This window comes from Bufo bufo, chromosome 10 (genome assembly GCF_905171765.1).
Source record: "Bufo bufo chromosome 10, aBufBuf1.1, whole genome shotgun sequence".
Lineage (NCBI taxonomy): Eukaryota > Metazoa > Chordata > Amphibia > Anura > Bufonidae > Bufo > Bufo bufo.
The window spans coordinates 106,263,418-106,282,173 of NC_053398.1; the positions used below are offsets into that span (position 1 = coordinate 106,263,418).

At 43.9% G+C, this 18,756-nt stretch overlaps 1 protein-coding gene across 1 annotated transcript in view; it reads left to right on the forward strand.

Moving 5' to 3' along the window:
* The window catches only part of SLC6A2 (solute carrier family 6 member 2), a 185,840-nt gene that overhangs the window by 136,198 nt on the left and 30,886 nt on the right, over window positions 1-18,756 (forward strand). Inside the window, exon 8 of the mRNA XM_040409097.1 lies at window positions 15,418-15,542. Coding sequence (XP_040265031.1) covers window positions 15,418-15,542 — 125 coding nt within the window. The remainder of the gene's footprint in view (window positions 1-15,417; window positions 15,543-18,756) is intronic.

The window sequence follows — 18,756 nt, forward strand, 5'->3', positions numbered from 1 at the left end:
CAATGTGGGAACATATGAACATGGGACCAACACCGATGCCTTCAGCTGCCAAGTACACATGTAACAGGTCAGCCAGTGTCATAGGTACAGATATGCTGACAGATGTCCTTTAAAATGATTCATTCGGATTAGAAAATGCATTCGATTTTGTTCCTAATCAGTTTTGCAAATGTTGTATAAGAGTTGTGCTTGCTGTGGACCACCCAAAGTTTGTGTAGCTACCTATCCGGAGGCTTTTTTTTTTAACATCACTGGATCTCTGCAGGTTGATGGAGATGCCACATGACATCAGAGAATATTTTTTATTACTGCATGCTAAGTGGGTACCATCATGAGGTCTTATGTTTCAAAACTATGACCTTGTTGCCTAAAGGAATAAGTCGTGAATTCAGTATCTTATGCTGAGTTAAGGTGAGACCTTGCCACCCTTCGCTAACTGCCTGGAGGCAAGTAGACAAACAGTCCATCTGTGCATTTCCGTATTTGTGGAGGGCGTCATCATTTCACTTTTCATAGCGAGAAGCACCCCTGACCCTGTGAATGAAGCTATTTCTTGTCAGTTAGGATAGGTATACCTGCAGTATAGAAGGTGCGGAGTTAACAGTGACTTCAAGACCCTGGGGGCTGAGGGAGCCTAAAGGTCCCTCTGCCATATAGGAAGACACTAGTATTATAAATGGGGGGAATTGGGTCAGCACAACCTGTATGTGGTGCACATCACTATGGCGAAATACATATACAAACGAAAAATACAAATGTGATAGCACTCTACATCCAGCAATTTGCCTCCATGCTGGATGAGGCATTGGTGTACATTTTGGCCAAAGCGTAGTAAGCCACTCACCACGTCAAGGTCGCCTCTATTTGAGTGGTCCCTAACTCTAGTTCCTACCTGTTCATGGGCCATGACAGCCACACAAAATCCAGGGAATACAGGTCAGCGTGCACGCCAAGCACACTCTGCTTTTAACCCCGTCCGGTGCCATTACAGCTTTCATCGGATCCAGGGATGCAAGTACCAACATGCACGCTGAGCCCACCATATACATCTCCTGGAGCCAAATGGCTACTGGTAGGTTCTATATAAGCAGACTCAGTTTTATACTGACTTTAAAACCAGCCTCCAGGACAGATTGACTGGTCAGGTGTGCATGACTCCAAGGAGATCGCCACGCCTCCAATATATACTACAAAGAAAAAATGTGGGGAATTGGGTCAGCACAACCTGTATGTGGTGCACATCACTATGGCGAAATACATATACAAACGGAAAATACAAATGTGATAGCACTCTACATCCAGCAATTTGCCTCCATGCTGGATGAGGCATTGGTGTACATTTTAGCCAAAGCGTAATAAGCCACTCACCACGTCAAGGTCGCCTCTATTTGAGTGGTCCCTAACTCTAGTTCCTACCTGTTCATGGGCCATGACAGCCACACAAATTCCAGGGAATGCAGGTCAGCATGCACGCCAAGCACACTCTGCTTTTAACCCCGTCCGGTGCCATTACAGCTTTCATCGGATCCAGGGATGCAAGTACCAACATGCATGCTGAGCCCACTATATACTTCTCCTGGAGCCAAATGGCTACTGGTAGGTTCTATATAAGCAGACTCAGTTTTATACTGACTTTAAAACCAGCCTCCAGGACAGATTGACTGGTCAGGTGTGCAAGACTCAAAGGAGATCGCCACGCCTCCAATATATGCTACAAAGAAAAAATGTGGGGAATTGGGTCAGCACAACCTGTATGTGGTGCACATCACTATGGCGAAAGTTTGTGTAGCTACCTATCCGGAGGCTTTTTTTTTTAACATCACTGGATCTCTGCAGGTTGATGGAGATGCCACATGACATCAGAGAATATTTTTTATTACTGCATGCTAAGTGGGTACCATCATGAGGTCTTATGTTTCAAAACTATGACCTTGTTGCCTAAAGGAATAAGTCGTGAATTCAGTATCTTATGTTGAGTTAAGGTGAGACCTTGCCACCCTTCGCTAACTGCCTGGAGGCAAGTAGACAAACAGTCCATCTGTGCATTTCCGTATTTGTGGAGGGCGTCATCATTTCACTTTTCATGGCGAGAAGCACCCCTGACCCTGTGAATGAAGCTATTTCTTGTCAGTTAGGATAGGGATACCTGCAGTATAGAAGGTGCGGAGTTAACAGTGACTTCAAGACCCTGGGGGCTGAGGGAGCCTAAAGGTCCCTCTGCCATATAGGAAGACACTAGTATTATAAATGGGACATGGATGGGAAGGAGGGGGCTGACGGAGCTTGTCTTAATCCTGAGCGTACTGTCATTATTCACATGATATATACCTTCATATCAGTAAAATAGACATATTAAACAACTGAAAGAGGGCTTGCTGATTGAGATAACAACCTGTGTTAGCTAATTTAGACTAAAAGAGGTTGTCCCATTGTCCCAAGATTTACACTTATCCACTATTCACAAGGTATGGGCTAAATGTCTTAATAGTGGGGGTCTGACCACTTGGACCCCCACTGATCACAATAATGTGGGTCCTGTGTCTCTCTGTAAGAGTGGACTGGCGGTTGAGCTTGTGCATTGCTGCATTCATTCTACCTGTATATGGAACTGTGGGAGATATTCAAGTACTGTACTCAGAAGTCCCGTAGAGATGAATCGAGCAGCAGGGTACATGTTGGACCACTTCTCCATTCATGTAGAGGACACAGGAACCCTGTTCTCATCTAATATTGATGTCCAGCTTGGGCAAGATTGTTTTTTTGCAACCGCCCTCCCCTTGTTGAGACCTGCTTCCCAGTGCCGCCTCCCCACTCAAGGGTGCACCCCCAATAAGCCAGGTGGGGCGGCGAGACCTAGAGACAAGAGGGTGCAATGGCAGGGCCATAATAAATGAACGCTTCAATTGTGGAAGTGCTCATCTCTCTATATTCATGTGTATCACAGTATGACTTTCAGTAGGGCTGGAGGGGGGGAGGAAGGGCGCCATTTCAATGTTCACCTCAGGCAGCAGAAAGGCTAGGTGCACCCCTGTCCCTATTTCTTCTCCTTCTTGCCTGTGATTGCCCACTGGTCGCCCTCGATCGCCTGCAGCCAATCACTGCCCAGGCTGGTGACCAGCTCCCATTTTGTCATGACAAATGGTCACATGATGATTGGCAGCATCAAACCGGATGTTTTTATCGAGGGAGCCCAGCGGAGCATGGCAGGTCTGGAGGAGAAGGAGCGGGGAGCCAGCACCAGAAGGCAAGTAAGCTTCCCTTTACAGGTCTGGCCAAGTGAGATTATTGCCAACCCTCCTCCCCTCCATTCTTGCACCACCCATTTAAGGCAACATTCTGTTCTCAGGAAATAAATGATATAATTAAAAAAGTTATAGAACTTTTCAGAGATCTTGAAATCGGCAGGAAAGGACAAATAGATAAATACTGGTGGCTACGAGGATAAGAGATTTGTCTTCATACACAGAAGCCAGCTGTAGATTGAACTATATTTGAAGTTCGGCTGCAGAATTCTAATATGAAGTGTGTCCACTGAATTTCTCATCCACTAGTGGTTTCCATGGATTCTCACCTCGTATTTCAGCCTCCTGGGGGTATTCTGTTGCTTTTTGGTCTTTGGTCTTTTTGGATACTTCAAATTCCATATAGGAATTAGAAAAATGGACTGAATGTTTTAATACATGTTGAAAACCATTAAATCAGTTGTTCAAAGCACAGCTTCTAATTAGTCTGGAGGCTCAAAGGTCTTGAGCTATCCCTGCACAATGTCTTCATAATGTAAGAATACACTGCATATCCCTTCTCAAGCTCCAAGTCAAAGGCTCGGCTAAATCTTAGACAAAGGACAAAAGAATTAGATGTGAATGACTTTTTCATGCTTACTACACAAGGTTTATTGCAAAATTCCTGATTTACAGTGCCCATGTGGCTGGGAAATTGTTGTTTTGCGGACCTATTGCTTTTTATGTTGAATTTGTGTAAACTTGTCAGGCAAGAGATTTGTACATTAAGGTTTAGTTCCAGGTGTAGTTTTTGGGACTTTCACTTTTTTGTTACAAATGTGGATCTGCTTTGTCTACTGAAAACATTTGACTTGTGCTGCTCCTAATGGTGTTATCTAAGTGGCCTCCTAGTCTTCACCCTACAAAGAAGTTATTCGAGACCTTGCGTTTAAAAAATGTGCAGCATTTACCCACTCTCAACTTCGGTTGCGTGATGCACCTCCTAGCTTTCCTTGAAAACATACACTTTTGTTCTCCTGCGTTGATGTAGACATAACATTACCAGCGCTGTTCCCCCCTTATGACTTCTCCCCATCAAGCAGAGGTGTAGCTAGGCTTTCCAGCACCAGGGACAAGGATTCAGCATCGCACCCCCATCCCACACACTTGCCACTCAAACTTACATAAAGAAGGAAGAGTTCAGTTTTTTTAACAATTTTTTTTTACATTAAGCCACTCCTCTAACTCCGCCCAGTGTATAACTATACTCGCCCACCTATCTAATAAAATCTTTCATAGGGTACACTGTAGTACCAATACACCTTTCAATAAATGAAAGAACCAGCTGGTTCTACCGCATCCAGGGTTTCACTGGTGTGCGGAACAAGGTCGCTGTGGTGATAAAGCAAAAAGATTAATCACATAAGGAAGGGATGGTAACTGCCCCTGTGAAATTCCCAGCTGGGGGCGCTGTACTGCCCTGTATGACAGAGCTATCCCAATGTATAACAGGGTAATCTAGGATATTGCTTTCCTCTTAGTGCTAATACAGTACTAATGCCCACATTGTGCCCTTCACAGTAGTTATACCCACATTGTGCCCTTCATGGTAGTTATGCCCACATTGTGGCCCCTCATAGTACTTATGTCCATATTGTGCCTCTTTTACAGCAGAAATGCCCACATTGTGCCCCCTCACTGCAGTTTTGCCCACATTGCGCCCCCTCACAGTAACTATGTCCTCCTTGCAGACCCTTCACAATAGTTATTTCCTCCTTGTGGCTCCTTCACAGTAGTTATGCCCATCTTGTGGCCCCTTCACAATAGTTTTGCTGAGCTTTGTGCCCCTTCACAGTAGTTATGCCCACACTTTTGCCCCTTTACATTAGTTATATTCACCTTTGTGCCATTTCACAGTAGTTATGCCCACTTTTGTGCCCCTTCACAGTAGTTATGCCCACCTTTGTGCCATTTCACAGTACTTTTGCCCACTTTGTGCCCCTTTACAGTAGTTATGCCCACCTTTGTCCCATTTCACAGTAGTTATGCCCACGTTTGTGCCCCTTCACAGTTGTTATGCCCACCTTTGTGCCATTTCATAGTAGTTATGCCCACTTTTGCACCCATTCACAGTAGTTATGCCCAACTTTGTGCCATTTCACAGTAGTTATGCCCACCTTGTGCCCCTTCGCAGTAGTTATATTCTCCTTGTGTCCCATCACTGTAGTTATGTCCACCTTCTGCCACCCTTTGGCCCCTCTCAAGCTCTATATATAAAAAAAAAGACATAAATACTTACCTGTTTCCCTGATGATCGGCACACCTAGCGTTTCCAGCAGCAGCACAATGCACTCAAACATTGCACTGCTGGCTGTGCAGGAGGCTGATTCGAGGGCTTTCATCTTTTATGTGCGGCTGCTGGGGAACGCCGGAGACCAGCAGAACAGTGAAGCAGGTTGTGGACAGGTCTCAGGTCACTATGTAAATGAACTGCACGGCGGTTTCGCCACCCCCCTCTCCAGCCCCTGTGTCTGGGGCACATGTCCAGCGACCCCCCCCCCCCCCAATACGCCCCTGCCGTCAACCACTGGCTGTTCCACCCACTGCTAGAGGATGCTCCTCCTCGACATCTTTGACAGCGCATGCGCGAATGGTATGGAATAAATTAATAGGGCGCATAGTTTGGAGATGGCGTTAAGTGTTGTAAGTGGCAGGGGATGAAGTAGGCAGGAGATGCTGTGGGCAGAAAGCTGAGTGGAGAGGGTAGAGAACAACATGTGATGGGTGGAAAAATCCGTATCCTATAACTTCTATGCTGCATATGTAGTAGAATTCATATTGTGATTTTTATATTTTTGGGCTTGGTTAACCCCTTAACCCTTATACAGGGATCTGGACTCTGCTGCAGGTAAACTACATGGTCTCTGTTCATTAGACTGCTGACCAACTAGGATCAAGAGACACTGGTGTGAAACACTAAGGAATGAAGCAAAACCATAATCAGGGACAAGCCAAAGACAGGGCTGAGTTTGTGCAATCCAAAAACAGTCTGAGGGCAGAAGTCAGGTCAGGCAGTTAAGGGTCAAATTCGGAGACAGGCAGAAGTCAGTACACAGGAAAGCAAATAGTACGCCTTTGAAGAAAGCTAGACAACAAGAACTTATTGCTCAGGCGCCCTGCCACAGGGGAAGGTGCCTTAAATAACCAGGGGTGGATAGATAACCATAGGCTAGGAAAGATGAAGTGAGCACTGGCCCTTTAAGAACCAGATGAAGCTTGCATGCCCTATGGTAAGAATGACAGGGTGCTAGCAGGAAGCAGCCCTCAGCCTGTGTGGAGTGGATGGAGCAGTGCTATTCAGATGGCTGTGTCCACTGAGCAGGAGAAGAGGGAAGCTGCTGGGTCCAGACCACTGGAGATCTAGAGAAGGAGAATGAGTGTTACAGTGGCTTTCCCCCTGGGGAGCAGGAAGATATAACATTATTGATCACAGTGTTAATAGTAAAGGGGTGATTTGTGAATAGCGTAAAAGAAAATATCAGTGGGATGTTCTTCCTTAAAATAATATAAATGCATAGTATGCATTATTCATGAAGCATAATAGAAATGAATATAAAGGCAGCTTAGAAAATTAATAAAAAAATAAAAAAATAGGGGATTGTGAATATAGGGTCATATTGGACCACCAGATGATCCTCAGGCCCAGACCCTGACGTTGTATAGGGCCCCAAAGGTACAACAGAAGACAACCCCATTGGAGTTGAATTTGGTGACGTTGGAACCAATCACTTGCATCTAGGGTCTATATCTTATGAGCTGATCCACAAATAACCTCTTAGAACTAAATAGTATGTTGTGTGTACAGGAAGATGAGCGCATCGTCCCTGTAGAATTAGGGTCGGCCTGAAGAACCTCAGTCCAACACTATAAGGATGTGAGGATCAAAACTTAAAAAAATCATTGTGACCTTTGAAAGACAGAATTATTCACATACACACTGCAGCTATTATTGCGGTGCTTCTTTTATTACTGCCTTCATTCCTGTTCGTGGTACTGACACAGACCCAACCTGTAATCGTTGATGAAGTTTTTGGCAGACTCCATCCCTAACCTCTAGGTCCATGCAATAAACCATCTAGACCTTAGAAAAATGAGTAATATGAAGGGGGGGGGGGGGTAAATGCTTCACAAGGAACACCCACTAAGCCAGGGATGAATCTGGCACTGGAAAAAACTAAAAGTGGCCCCATAAGTGGGTCTAAATAGACGAGAGGTGAGGCAAGCATAAGTAGGCAGAGACCATTCAAATAGGTGGGGTCAGCAATACAATAGTGCAGCACACAATACCACCCCAGCAGAACCAAATACCACAGTGCGGCACAAAATACCGCCTCAGCTGCACAAAATAACTCCCAACAAGTACCTGTTTCCCAGGCTTAATTATCAATCAGCGTAAGGTTGCTATGTACCCAGCTGGCAGCCAAAAGAAGGGTTCGGGCGGCCCCCTGGAGATCGGTCACCCGGAGGGTGTAGGGTCTATGGTCAGTGTACCCCTGCACTAAGCTTTGAACTAGGAGCCACACAAGCCCACATATCAGAGAAAGCAAAAAACGCAATAGGGAAAGTCACCAACATAACACAACTTGAATCCCTCTCCACAAATTCTCTTGAACAAAATCTAAATAATCCAAACTTTTCCAAAAATTTGGGTCGAATTCCGATTCTATAGAATCATTTTGCTTATCTCTAAACACCATACATTTCTAAGGCCTTGTTCACACATCAGTTATTTCCATCAGTTTTTGTGAGCCAAAACCAGGAGTGGAGGCTACACATTGATAAGGTATAATGAAAAGATCTTCAACCGTTGTGTATTTATGACCCGCATCCGGTTTTGGCTCACAATAACTGATAGAAATAACTGATCAAAAGACTGACATGTGACAGGTATTTTTCAACAAACTTAGCTTGGTCCTCAAGGAGATGATTGCATCTTCCATCTGCATTTGATCTAATTTTATCAATTAGGTCTGACATCTGAAACTGGTTTCTGCTGTCTCCTCTGAAAACATGCTGCACTTTCTTTCAGAACATGCACATTAGATCTTCATTATGTTCCTCTTTCTGCTCCAGGACATGCCTTTTATTAATATGAGGCTCTTCCATTGCATGTCATAGAAAGTGTAGTCCGTAGGATGTGAGTAAACTCCATCTGGTGATACTCAGGTATAAAGATATTATTTCTATTTGCATGAGGGATGTATTGGAAATATAACATTGTTTTCTGAGAATCTGATTAGTTTTTAGGCATCATTTCTGGTTTGAAGACTGTAGTTCATTGCCTGCAGTCTGAACTTTATGAGTTCCATAAACCTGCATGGCTGTTGATCATTCACTGTATCATTTCCAGACACAGGACCATCAGTACTTTCAGGAATCTTTCTTCATTTGCTTGGTGCACTGCCTCAGGTACGAAGAGTGCATGAACCTTCTTTTTGGTCTAAACTCTATTTTTACAGCTTACTTTCCCTGTTCAACTGCCTCTCTTGTCATCATCAGCACTAAAATTGATCCTATATTACTATTCTCATACATAACATAGTAAGTTTAGTCTGCTGTCTCCACTAAAGATAGTCCGAATGGTTCCGATTAGAAATACCGCATTGATCCTTTTGAAACATGCATACCTAATTGCCCCCACAAGATACAATGGAGGTCATTTACAAAGGCTGTATGACAGATTTTTGGCTTACAAAAGTTGCAAATGTATGTACAAATGGCATTTCGGGCAACAATATCTGCCTTTTTTGCCTTTCTCTGCTGCCTTTGCCACTTTTTATAAAATAGGTGGAGCTTAGTAAAAAGGACAAGGACACCACTGTCCGACACATTCAATATAATTATCTACACCAGCTTCTGCTGGCATGAGTTTTAGTTTCTGGAGGTCACATTCACGGATACATTTATTAAGAGGCCTGCATCTTTCCATACAAGTGTCTTGCAAAAGTATATACTTTTTTTGCATTTTGTTACATTACAGCCTTAAAGGGACACTGACAGGCCCGATAAACATATTTAGTTATTCCTATGCAGTCATAGGTCTATTAAAGTGTATTACAATCACATAAGAGTACCCCCTGTCCGCATTTTAAACCATGTAAAAACAACTTTATAATCATCTGTCAATCACCTTCCTTTATGCCCAAGGGGCGGTTTTTCACATCTCTTTATGCCCAAGGGGCGTTTTTACTCCTACCTTTGTGCCCAGCCGCGCCTCAACTGTCGCTTCCTAGCGCCACCCAGCTCATTATTATTCACTGGCTGGGGGCGGCTTTTACAGTCCCCGATCCTCCCGAGCCGACGCAGGCGCAGCAGGAGACGCTGGCATTGAATAAGGGACGCAGGCGCACTGCGAGTGAGGGTGCCGGGCAAGTTATCCGGCGCACGCGCAGAAGGTACAAGTGAGTTCAATGCAGCAGGAGACCCTGGCATTGAACTCACTTGTTAAATTCAATGTTTTGTTAATCTGAATTTTATGTGATGGATCAGAACACAATAGTCTAAGTTGGTGAAGTGAAATAAGAAAAATATATAAATAAAACTATTGTTTAGAAATAGAAAACAGAAAATTGGCATGTGCGTATGTATTCACCCCCCTTTGTTAGGAAGCCCATAAAAAGCTCTGGTGCAATCAATTACCTTCAGAAGTCACATAATTAGTGACATGATGTCCACCTGTTTGCAATCTGAGTGTCACATGATCTGTCATTGCATATACACACCTTTTTTGAAAGGACCCAGAGGCTGCAACACCTAAGCAAGAGGCATCACTGTCCAAACACCGCCATGAAGACCAAGGAACTCTCCAAATAAGTAAGGGACAATGTTGTTGAGAAGTAAAAATCAGGGTTAGGTTATAAAAAAAATATCCAAATCTTTGATGATCCCCAGGAGCACCATCAAATCGATCATAACCAAATGGAAAGAACATGGCACAACAGCAAACCTGCCAAGAGACGGCCGCCCACCAAAACTCACGGACCTGAGCAAGGAGGGCATTAATCAGAGAGTCAGCACAGAGACCTAAGGTAACCCTGGAGGAGCTGCAGAGTTCCACAGCAGAGGCTGGAGTATCTGTACATAGGACGAAAATAAGACGTACGCTCCATAGAGTTGGGCTTTTTGGCGGAGTGGCCAGAAGAAAGTCATTGCTTTCAGCTAAAAACAAAAAGGCACATTGTGAGTTTGCGAAAAGGCATGTGGGAGACTCCCAAAATGTATGGAGGAGGGTGCTCTGGTCTAAGGAGACTAAAATTGAACTTTTCGGCCATCAAAGAAAACGCTATGTCTGGCGCAAACCCAACACAGCACATCACCCAAAGAACACCACCCCCACAGTGAAACATGGTGGTGGCAGCATTATGATGTGGGGATGGGACTGGGAAACTGGTCAGAGTTGAGGGAAAGATGGATGGTGCTAAATACAGGGATATTCTTAAGCAAAACCTGAACCACTCTGTGCGTGATCTGAGGCTAGGACGGAGGTTCACCTTCCAGCAGGACAATGACCCCAAACACAATGACACATTGCTAAAGAAACACTTGAGTGGTTTAATGGGAAACATGTAGATGTGTTGGAACGGCCGAGTCACAGCCCAGATCTCAATCCAATAGAAGATCTGTGGTCAAACTTAAAGATTGCTGATCACAAGCGCAAACCATCCAATTTTAAGGAGCTGGAGCAGTTTTGCAAGGAGGAATGGGCAGAAATCCCAGTGGTAAGATGTGGGAAGCTCATAGAGACTTATCCAAAGGGACTTGGAGCTGTGATTGTCGCAAAAGGTGGCTCTACAAAGTATTGACTTTAGGGGGGTGAGTAGTTATGCACATTGACTTTTTCTGTTATTTTGTCCTATTTGTTGATTGCTTCACAATAAATAAAAAAAAACATCTTTAAAGTTGTGGGCAAGTTCTGTAAATTAAATTATGCAAATCCTCAAACAATCCATTTTAGCCTCCATTCACACGTCCGTATAATGGGTCCGCATCCGTGGTGCGGACCCATTCATTCTCTATGGGGATGGAATGGATGCGTAGAGCACACTATGTGCTCTCTGCATCCGCATTTCCGGAGCGCCCCGCCAATCTTTCGGTCCGCGGCTCAGGAAAAAAATAGAACATATCCTATTCTTGTCCGCAATTACGGACAAGAATAGGCAGTTCTATGGGGGTGCCGGCCGGGTGCATTGTGGATCTGCAATTTGCGTATCCGCAATGCACTATTGACGTCTGAAATGACCCTTAATTCCAGGTCGTGAGGCACCAAAACACGAGGGGGGTGAATAATTTTGCAAGGCACTGTAAATTGGTCACATCTTACTTCAGCAGGCTCTTTATTAAGGCTAGCATGTGAAACGCAAATCCTTGGTAAATGAGACCCAATATTTGTCCGGCAAAACTAGCAAGAGGAAAAGCTGAAATATAAAAAGAATGGATAGTAACATCAGTCTATGGACAACTTTGCACTATTTTTTTTATTGTTCCTTTGCTTCCTAAACACAAAATTAACATAGACTAACCCCTAAAGGCCCCAAAGCGTTTCACCTTTAAAGGAAGTGCCGCTCAGTAATGCACTGACCCACAACACTGCTCCCTGATGAGCCGGATGACCGGCGAAACGAGTTGGGGTCATTAGGGGTTATTCTATGTTAGGGTGGATTACATAGGTCCGAGGTTCCAGAGGCTGGGGGTCGCTCTTTTCAGGGCGGGTGCTCCGATTGCAGCCATTTAGGTATTCCCCATCAACAGACTAGGGTCTATGAGGGATAGTGTACTTAGGCACTTTGCTATATTGCTGCAATGTGGAGTTCACACCACACTTCATTTGACCCCATTAGCCTCACCAAACGGTACCCGATCTGACCCTCCGTTATATATTATACTTCTTTGAGCACCTTTTTCATCTTATTTTATCTGTAAAACGAAGTAAAAGCTAAGTTTTATATTTCCTAAAAGCGTTCCCAGCTTACCAGTATTAGTTTGAATCTTACTCTCTGGGTAGACCTGACACAGAGACTGGGTGTCAGAATACATATAGTAGCGTTTCTATTTTCCGGTATTGAGATCCGTCATTGGGTCTCAATACCGGAAACAAATGCTTCCGTTTTGTCCCCATTCATTGTCAATGGGGACAAAATGTAACTGGACAGAACGGAATGCTCCAAAATGCATTACGTTCCGTTTCGTTGTGTTCTCATACCGGAGAGCAAACCGCCATGGGGACGGATCAGTCGTGACCCAAAATGCAAGTCAATGGGGGCGGATCCATTTGACTCTGACACAATCTGACAGAATCGAAAACGGATCAGTCCCCCATTGACTTTCAATGGCGTTTATAATGGATCTGTTTAGGCAATGTTAAAGATAATGCAATGGGATCCGTTTATAACTGATGCAGATGGTTGTATTATCAGTAACGGAAGTGTTTTTGCTGAACCGTGCCAGATCCAGCAAAAACACTAGTGTGAAAGTAGCCTTAGACAGGCAGATAATCAGGCGGATTATCGGGAATGGATGTTTCTGAGAACGCTCGTTCCTGACAATCTACCCATCTAATGGTGCAGCCGATCACCCGATGAGCGAGTGAAACGCTTGTTCATCAGGTGAAACTGTTGTTCATGCAGGCACCTAAATGATCAGTAGTCACAGATCGCATCTCTGCCCTAATGGAGCTAAGATAAAAGCGGACCTCCCAAGTGTCCCTCTTTTTGACCCAAGTCCCTCTGTATCTCTTTGCTCCATAAATGTCCCTCTTTTTGACCTGATGTATAAATTTGCATTAATACATCTACAATATTGATCCAGAAAGTATTTAGTTCATCTCTGTATATCAGAGCCTTGTATAATATTTCATTGTTTGATGCGATTTGGGTTTTAGAAATTTCTATATTCAGATAATTTGTGCGCTAGTGTAAAAGGAAACCAGTGCTGGTAAAATGGATCTTTCACATAATGAACCATACATGTCCCTCTTTCACTGTCCAAAAAATTGGGAGTATGTAAAAGGCAGCCAAGGAGCAAGATCCAAGGTCAATAATTAGCAGGTAATTATTATCTTTAGTTACTGACGCGTGCAGGTGAAACTCGAAAAATTAGAATATTGTGCAAAAGTCCGTTTATTTCAGTAATGCAACTTAAAATTAGAATATTGTGAAAAGGTTCAATATTCTAGGCTCAAAGTGTCACCCTCTAGTCAGGTAATTAATCCATACCCCCTGAGCAAAGGGTACCCCAAAATTGTGACTGAGGTTTCATAAGCTGTAAGCCATAATCATCCAAATTATAACAAATAAAGGATTGAAATATCTCGCTTTGCATGTAATGAGTCTCATATGTTAGTTTCACCTTTTAAAGGGGTTGTCCGGGATAAATTTTAATTTTTTTTTAAGTGTACTCACTATTAACAGCTGATTAAGTTCCCCTTAGGTATTTTCCCCACTTCTACATGGCTCAGACTGTCCCCCACGCATTGTTTACATCTATTTTATCTTTGCCTAACTTCCTGCCGCACTGCCCTGTGGGTCCCAGCGCAGTGCGGCATCACGTGGTTACAGCTGCCTATCATCCCCGCCATAACTCCGCCCCCTCATTAATATTCCGCCTCCTTCATTCATTAGCAAGTGCCATGCCCAATGACGTCACCGGACTGGGGGGGCGTGGCTTAGCGTGATGTCTTCCAGTCTAGTCACCGCCCCTCCCTGCGATCTGAATAATTACTGAGGTTGTTGGTGACGTCACCGGGCTCCCTGCGAAGCGGAAAAAGAGGCTTTGCTCTGCAGCAAGGGACCCGGTACGTCACTGACTATGAGAAAATAGGCACTTCCGGCTGAGAATTTGTGATATGAAAACGGGCCATCAGACATGTGTGGAAAAGGTAGGACAGGCATGTGTGTAATATTTATGTCACTGTTGTACACTTAGAACAATGTCCCCAATCCCAGACAACCCCTTTGGCCCCTTTCACACGAGCGAGTATTCCGCGCGGATGCGATGCGTGAGGTGAACGCATTGCACCCGCACTGAATACCGACCCATTCATTTCTATGGGGCTGTTCACATGAGCGGTGATTTTCACGCATCACTTGTGCATTGCGTGAAAATCGCAGCATGCTCTATATTCTGCGTTTTTCACGCAACGCAGGCCCCATAGAAGTGAATGGGGCTGCGTGAAAATCGCAAGCATCCGCAAGCAAGTGCGGATGTGGTGCGATTTTCACGCACGGTTGCTAGGAGACGATCGGGATGGAGACCCGATCATTATTATTTTCCCTTATAACATGGTTATAAGGGAAAATAATAGCATTCTGAATACAGAATGCATAGTAAAACAGCGCTGGAGGGGTTAAAAATAATAATAATAATAATTTAACTCACCTTAGTCCACTTGATCGCGGCCCGGCATCTCCTTCTGTCTCCTTTGCTGAACAGGACCTGTGGTGAGCATTAATTACAGGACCTGTGGTGAGCATTAATTACAGGTAAAGGACCTTTGGTGACGTCACTCCGGTCATCAAATGATCCATCACATGATCTTTTACCATGGTGATGGATCATGTGATGACCGGAGTGACGTCACCAAAGGTCCTTTACCTGTAATTAATGCTCACCACAGGTCCTGTTCAGCAAAGGAGACAGAAGGAGATGCCGGGCTACTCGATCAAGTGGACTAAGGTGAGTTAAATTATTTATTTATTTTTTTAACCCCATCCAGCGCTGTTTTACTATGCATTCTGTATCCAGAATGCTATTATTTTCCCTTATAACTATGTTATAAGGGGAAATAATACAATCTACAGAACACCGATCCCAAGCCCGAACTTCTGTGAAGAAGTTCGGGTTTGGGTACCAAACATGCACGATTTTTCTCACGCGAGTGCAAAACGCATTAGAATGTTTTGCACTCGCACGGAAAAATCGCGGGTGTTCACGCAACGCACCCGCACATTTTCCCGCAACGCCCGTGTGAACCCAGCCTTTAAGTTCCATTACTGAAATAAATAAACTTTGCACGATATTCTAATTTTTCGAGTTTCACCTGTATATAGTTTTTGAGCTCCTGACTGGACAGTCGCTTTAACCAAACATTTGTGAGGACAAATCAGCAGTAACGGCACCTGTCTTATTCTTCTCATTACAGGGATGCTCTGCTCACAAGCACCGTGAACTGTGTGACAAGTTTCATTTCTGGGTTTGCCATCTTCTCAATACTGGGTTATATGGCTCAAAAACACAACATGAGAATTGAAGATGTAGCTACCGATGGTGAGTGATTTTTCCCTTTGCTACACTGTAATAAATGCCTTAGTAAAGACTGCAATTAATATGTCACATCCCAGCTACTTACTGGACCAGCCCTGATTGGCTGTGTCATTATATTCTGCAATTTTCAAACCAGCACCTGGATCTGAATACTTTTGTAATTGCATGTAATTAAACATTTAATATGGCCAATAAGTTATTCAATAAAATGTATCTGTATAGCGCCACCTGCCGTTTTTTTTTTTTTTTAATCTGTCCACCTTGCTGAGGTGGACGCACATGCTCAGTTCCATCCTTTATCTGTCTCCTGAGCTGTGATAGGTAGAGCATGGACACGCCCCCTGAGCTGCAGCAGAAAAGACACTCCCCTGAGCTGCCAGCTTCATATAAATCTAGCGGAACAATGAATGGGAGATCTCTGGATCCATGTGAGGTACAGGGCTGGTTCTAGCTTTGTTAGAAAGAGATTATCATGTACCATATGATGTCTGATTTTAATTTTTTACATTAATCACGGGATAACCTCTTTAAATGAGTGTGGCTAAGCTTCAGTTAGACAGGATCTCTTGGACACAAGTGGTGCTCTATCTGAAAAAAAATAATTAAATACTCGTTTTTATAAACCTGGGCAATCCCTTTAATATCAAACTTCTTTCTTTGGTACAGAATTGTCCAAAATAAAATTTGCTATTAAATATCTATTAGAGGAGACTCATAATTGGTGCTGAACTCAAATCTGTGTTAAATGATAAACTGCTGGCCACTACAACTCCCAGCATGCACAGTTGCTTGGCTGTTCTCGGAACTCACATAGAAGGGAATGGGACATGCTGGGAGTTGCGGAAGTGCTGGAGGCTGCTGATCTGCTGCACTAGAGGGAGTCTGCATACTGTTCTACTATTAAATGAGGTTTTCCAGGAGTTTAATATTGATGGTCTGTCCTTAGGCTGGGTCATCAATATCGATCTACTTCTGGCACCCCTGCTGATCAGCCTTGTGAAGAGGAAGTGGCACTCTGTTTCAACCTGTGGCATCTTCCTAGGCCAGTAATGTCATGTTCATTGGTCACATGGCCTATATGCAGATCAGTCAGATTCACGTGAATGGGCCTGGGCTGCAATACCAAGAACCGCCACTATGCAATGTACAGCGCCGTTCTTGGTATGTTGTGAGAAGGCCGCATCGCTTGCCGAAGTGCCAAAACCTCCTCAAGCCACTGATCAGTGAGGGTGCCGGGTGTTGGACCCCCACCAATCTGATATTAATGACCTATCCTGACATAACGCAATTTCAGCGGGCCCATTGTCAAAATGTCTATACTTCTGCAAAATGGACATACAGATGGACATGCAGATAGCACACGGTACGCTGTCTGCATTTTTTGCTGCCGCCTTGAAATGAACGGGTCCATATCTGATCTGCAAAAAATTTGGATCAGATGTGGAAAGAAATTACGGTAGTGTGCATAATAAACTCTCAGCAGTGCACAGGAAAGCTGGAGATCTTCATTGCATATACTGTATGATCACTGTATATAGTTTGGAGTTCAATAGAAAGGGTAAGAAGTGAAGTGGTAATAGGCATACAAGGTGGACAACCTCATTTGGTCATGCTAGGTGATACTATTAGTTGGAAAGCTTGGAACTCTGTAAAACAATAGTATAACTGATGCATAGGCCACAGTCGGCAGTACCCACATGCAGGGTGGTCTACCCAAAGTTTTTCTCCGGGAACCTGTAATTTGTAGCTACTCTTGACTATTTGGTAATCTGCTAATCTCCATTCATAATAGCAAGTAGGTCCAGAGAGCTATACTGCCCTCCTGTGGCTTCCAAGTAAAGTGATTTAATGGGTTAACTTAATACTTGATACACCTAAATTTAAAAAGATGTATTTTTATAAGCATGCATTTGTATATTTTGTATCGGTCACATATCTTAAAACTAATTTATGATCCATTACAATGGACTGTACAAGCTCCTATATATACATACAGTATGTATAAAAAAAACAGTGTAGTAATGTCAAGCAGTACCTGAAAGGGGGCTCATTTTTATCTTTGCAATGGGATCCCCAATTTTCTACTGATGCCACTCCCTAGAGGTGAAATTCACGCATGCACTAAATGAACACAAAACATCACAAAAAATTCACAAAGGATAGAAAATTAAAAAACAAAACAGTAATTTCTCCTGTAATCTCCTCTCTTTTGATCTCATTCTAGCTTATAATTAATTACTGTAAAACTGAGAATTATATAAAGAAATCTTCTCATTGGGGCAGATTTACTAATCCTATAGATGCTGTAAGCTTAGATGTCTATCACCAGATTTATCACCAGAATTAGCAAAGCTAGCTGGAGCCCCCGATTCCACAAAAGCTAAGCCAGAAACAGATCTCCCTTGTGAAGAGAGATTTACAGGCAATAGAACCCTGTCAATTCTTTCGGGAAATACCTGTGCGTCAGAGTGACCTCCCTGATTATCACTCAGACGCTTGGAGTTTTCTGGCCTAGTTGGAGAGGATCACAGTAGATGTGCAGTAGAAGCAAAGGCCCTTCTTGAAGCGGTGTTCCCTCCTTTGTTGGGAAGACATTGTACCCGTTTGCATGGACCTTTCGGACTCCACTGGCACCTTCACCACATTAGACTGAGAGACAGAAAGGAAGGGCAAAGGACAGACAGAGAGAGAACATTCACACTTACGTTCCCTTAAACATTGATCTAATCGAATAGCTAGAGACATTGCCTCATCTAAAGACCCTGGGGTTGGATGCCTAACAGATCTGTCAGAGTATCTGAAAGGCCCAGTCTGAACTGTGATCTAAGGGCCGGATCATTCCAGCCAGACTCAGTACACCACCTGCGAAAATCGAAGCAATACTCCTCAACAGGCCGTCTGCCTTGAAGCAAAGAGAGGAGCTGACTTTCAGTATAGCTTGCCATGTCAGGCTCATCATACACAAGACCAAGGGCAGAAAAAAAAACTGTCTACTACAGAATACCGCTCAGAGGAATTAAGCGGAAGTGCAAATGGCCACTCCTGGGGGTCACCTTGCAACAGACCCATGATGATACTGACTCTCTCTGTGCTTTGGTTCCCAAGGAGGGAGGTCTCAACCGGAAATACAGTTTGCAACTTTCCCTAAAAGTTGCAAAACCCTTACGGTCACCAGAGAAGCTTAGGCTCCATCAGTGATGGGGTGGCTGAAGCAGTG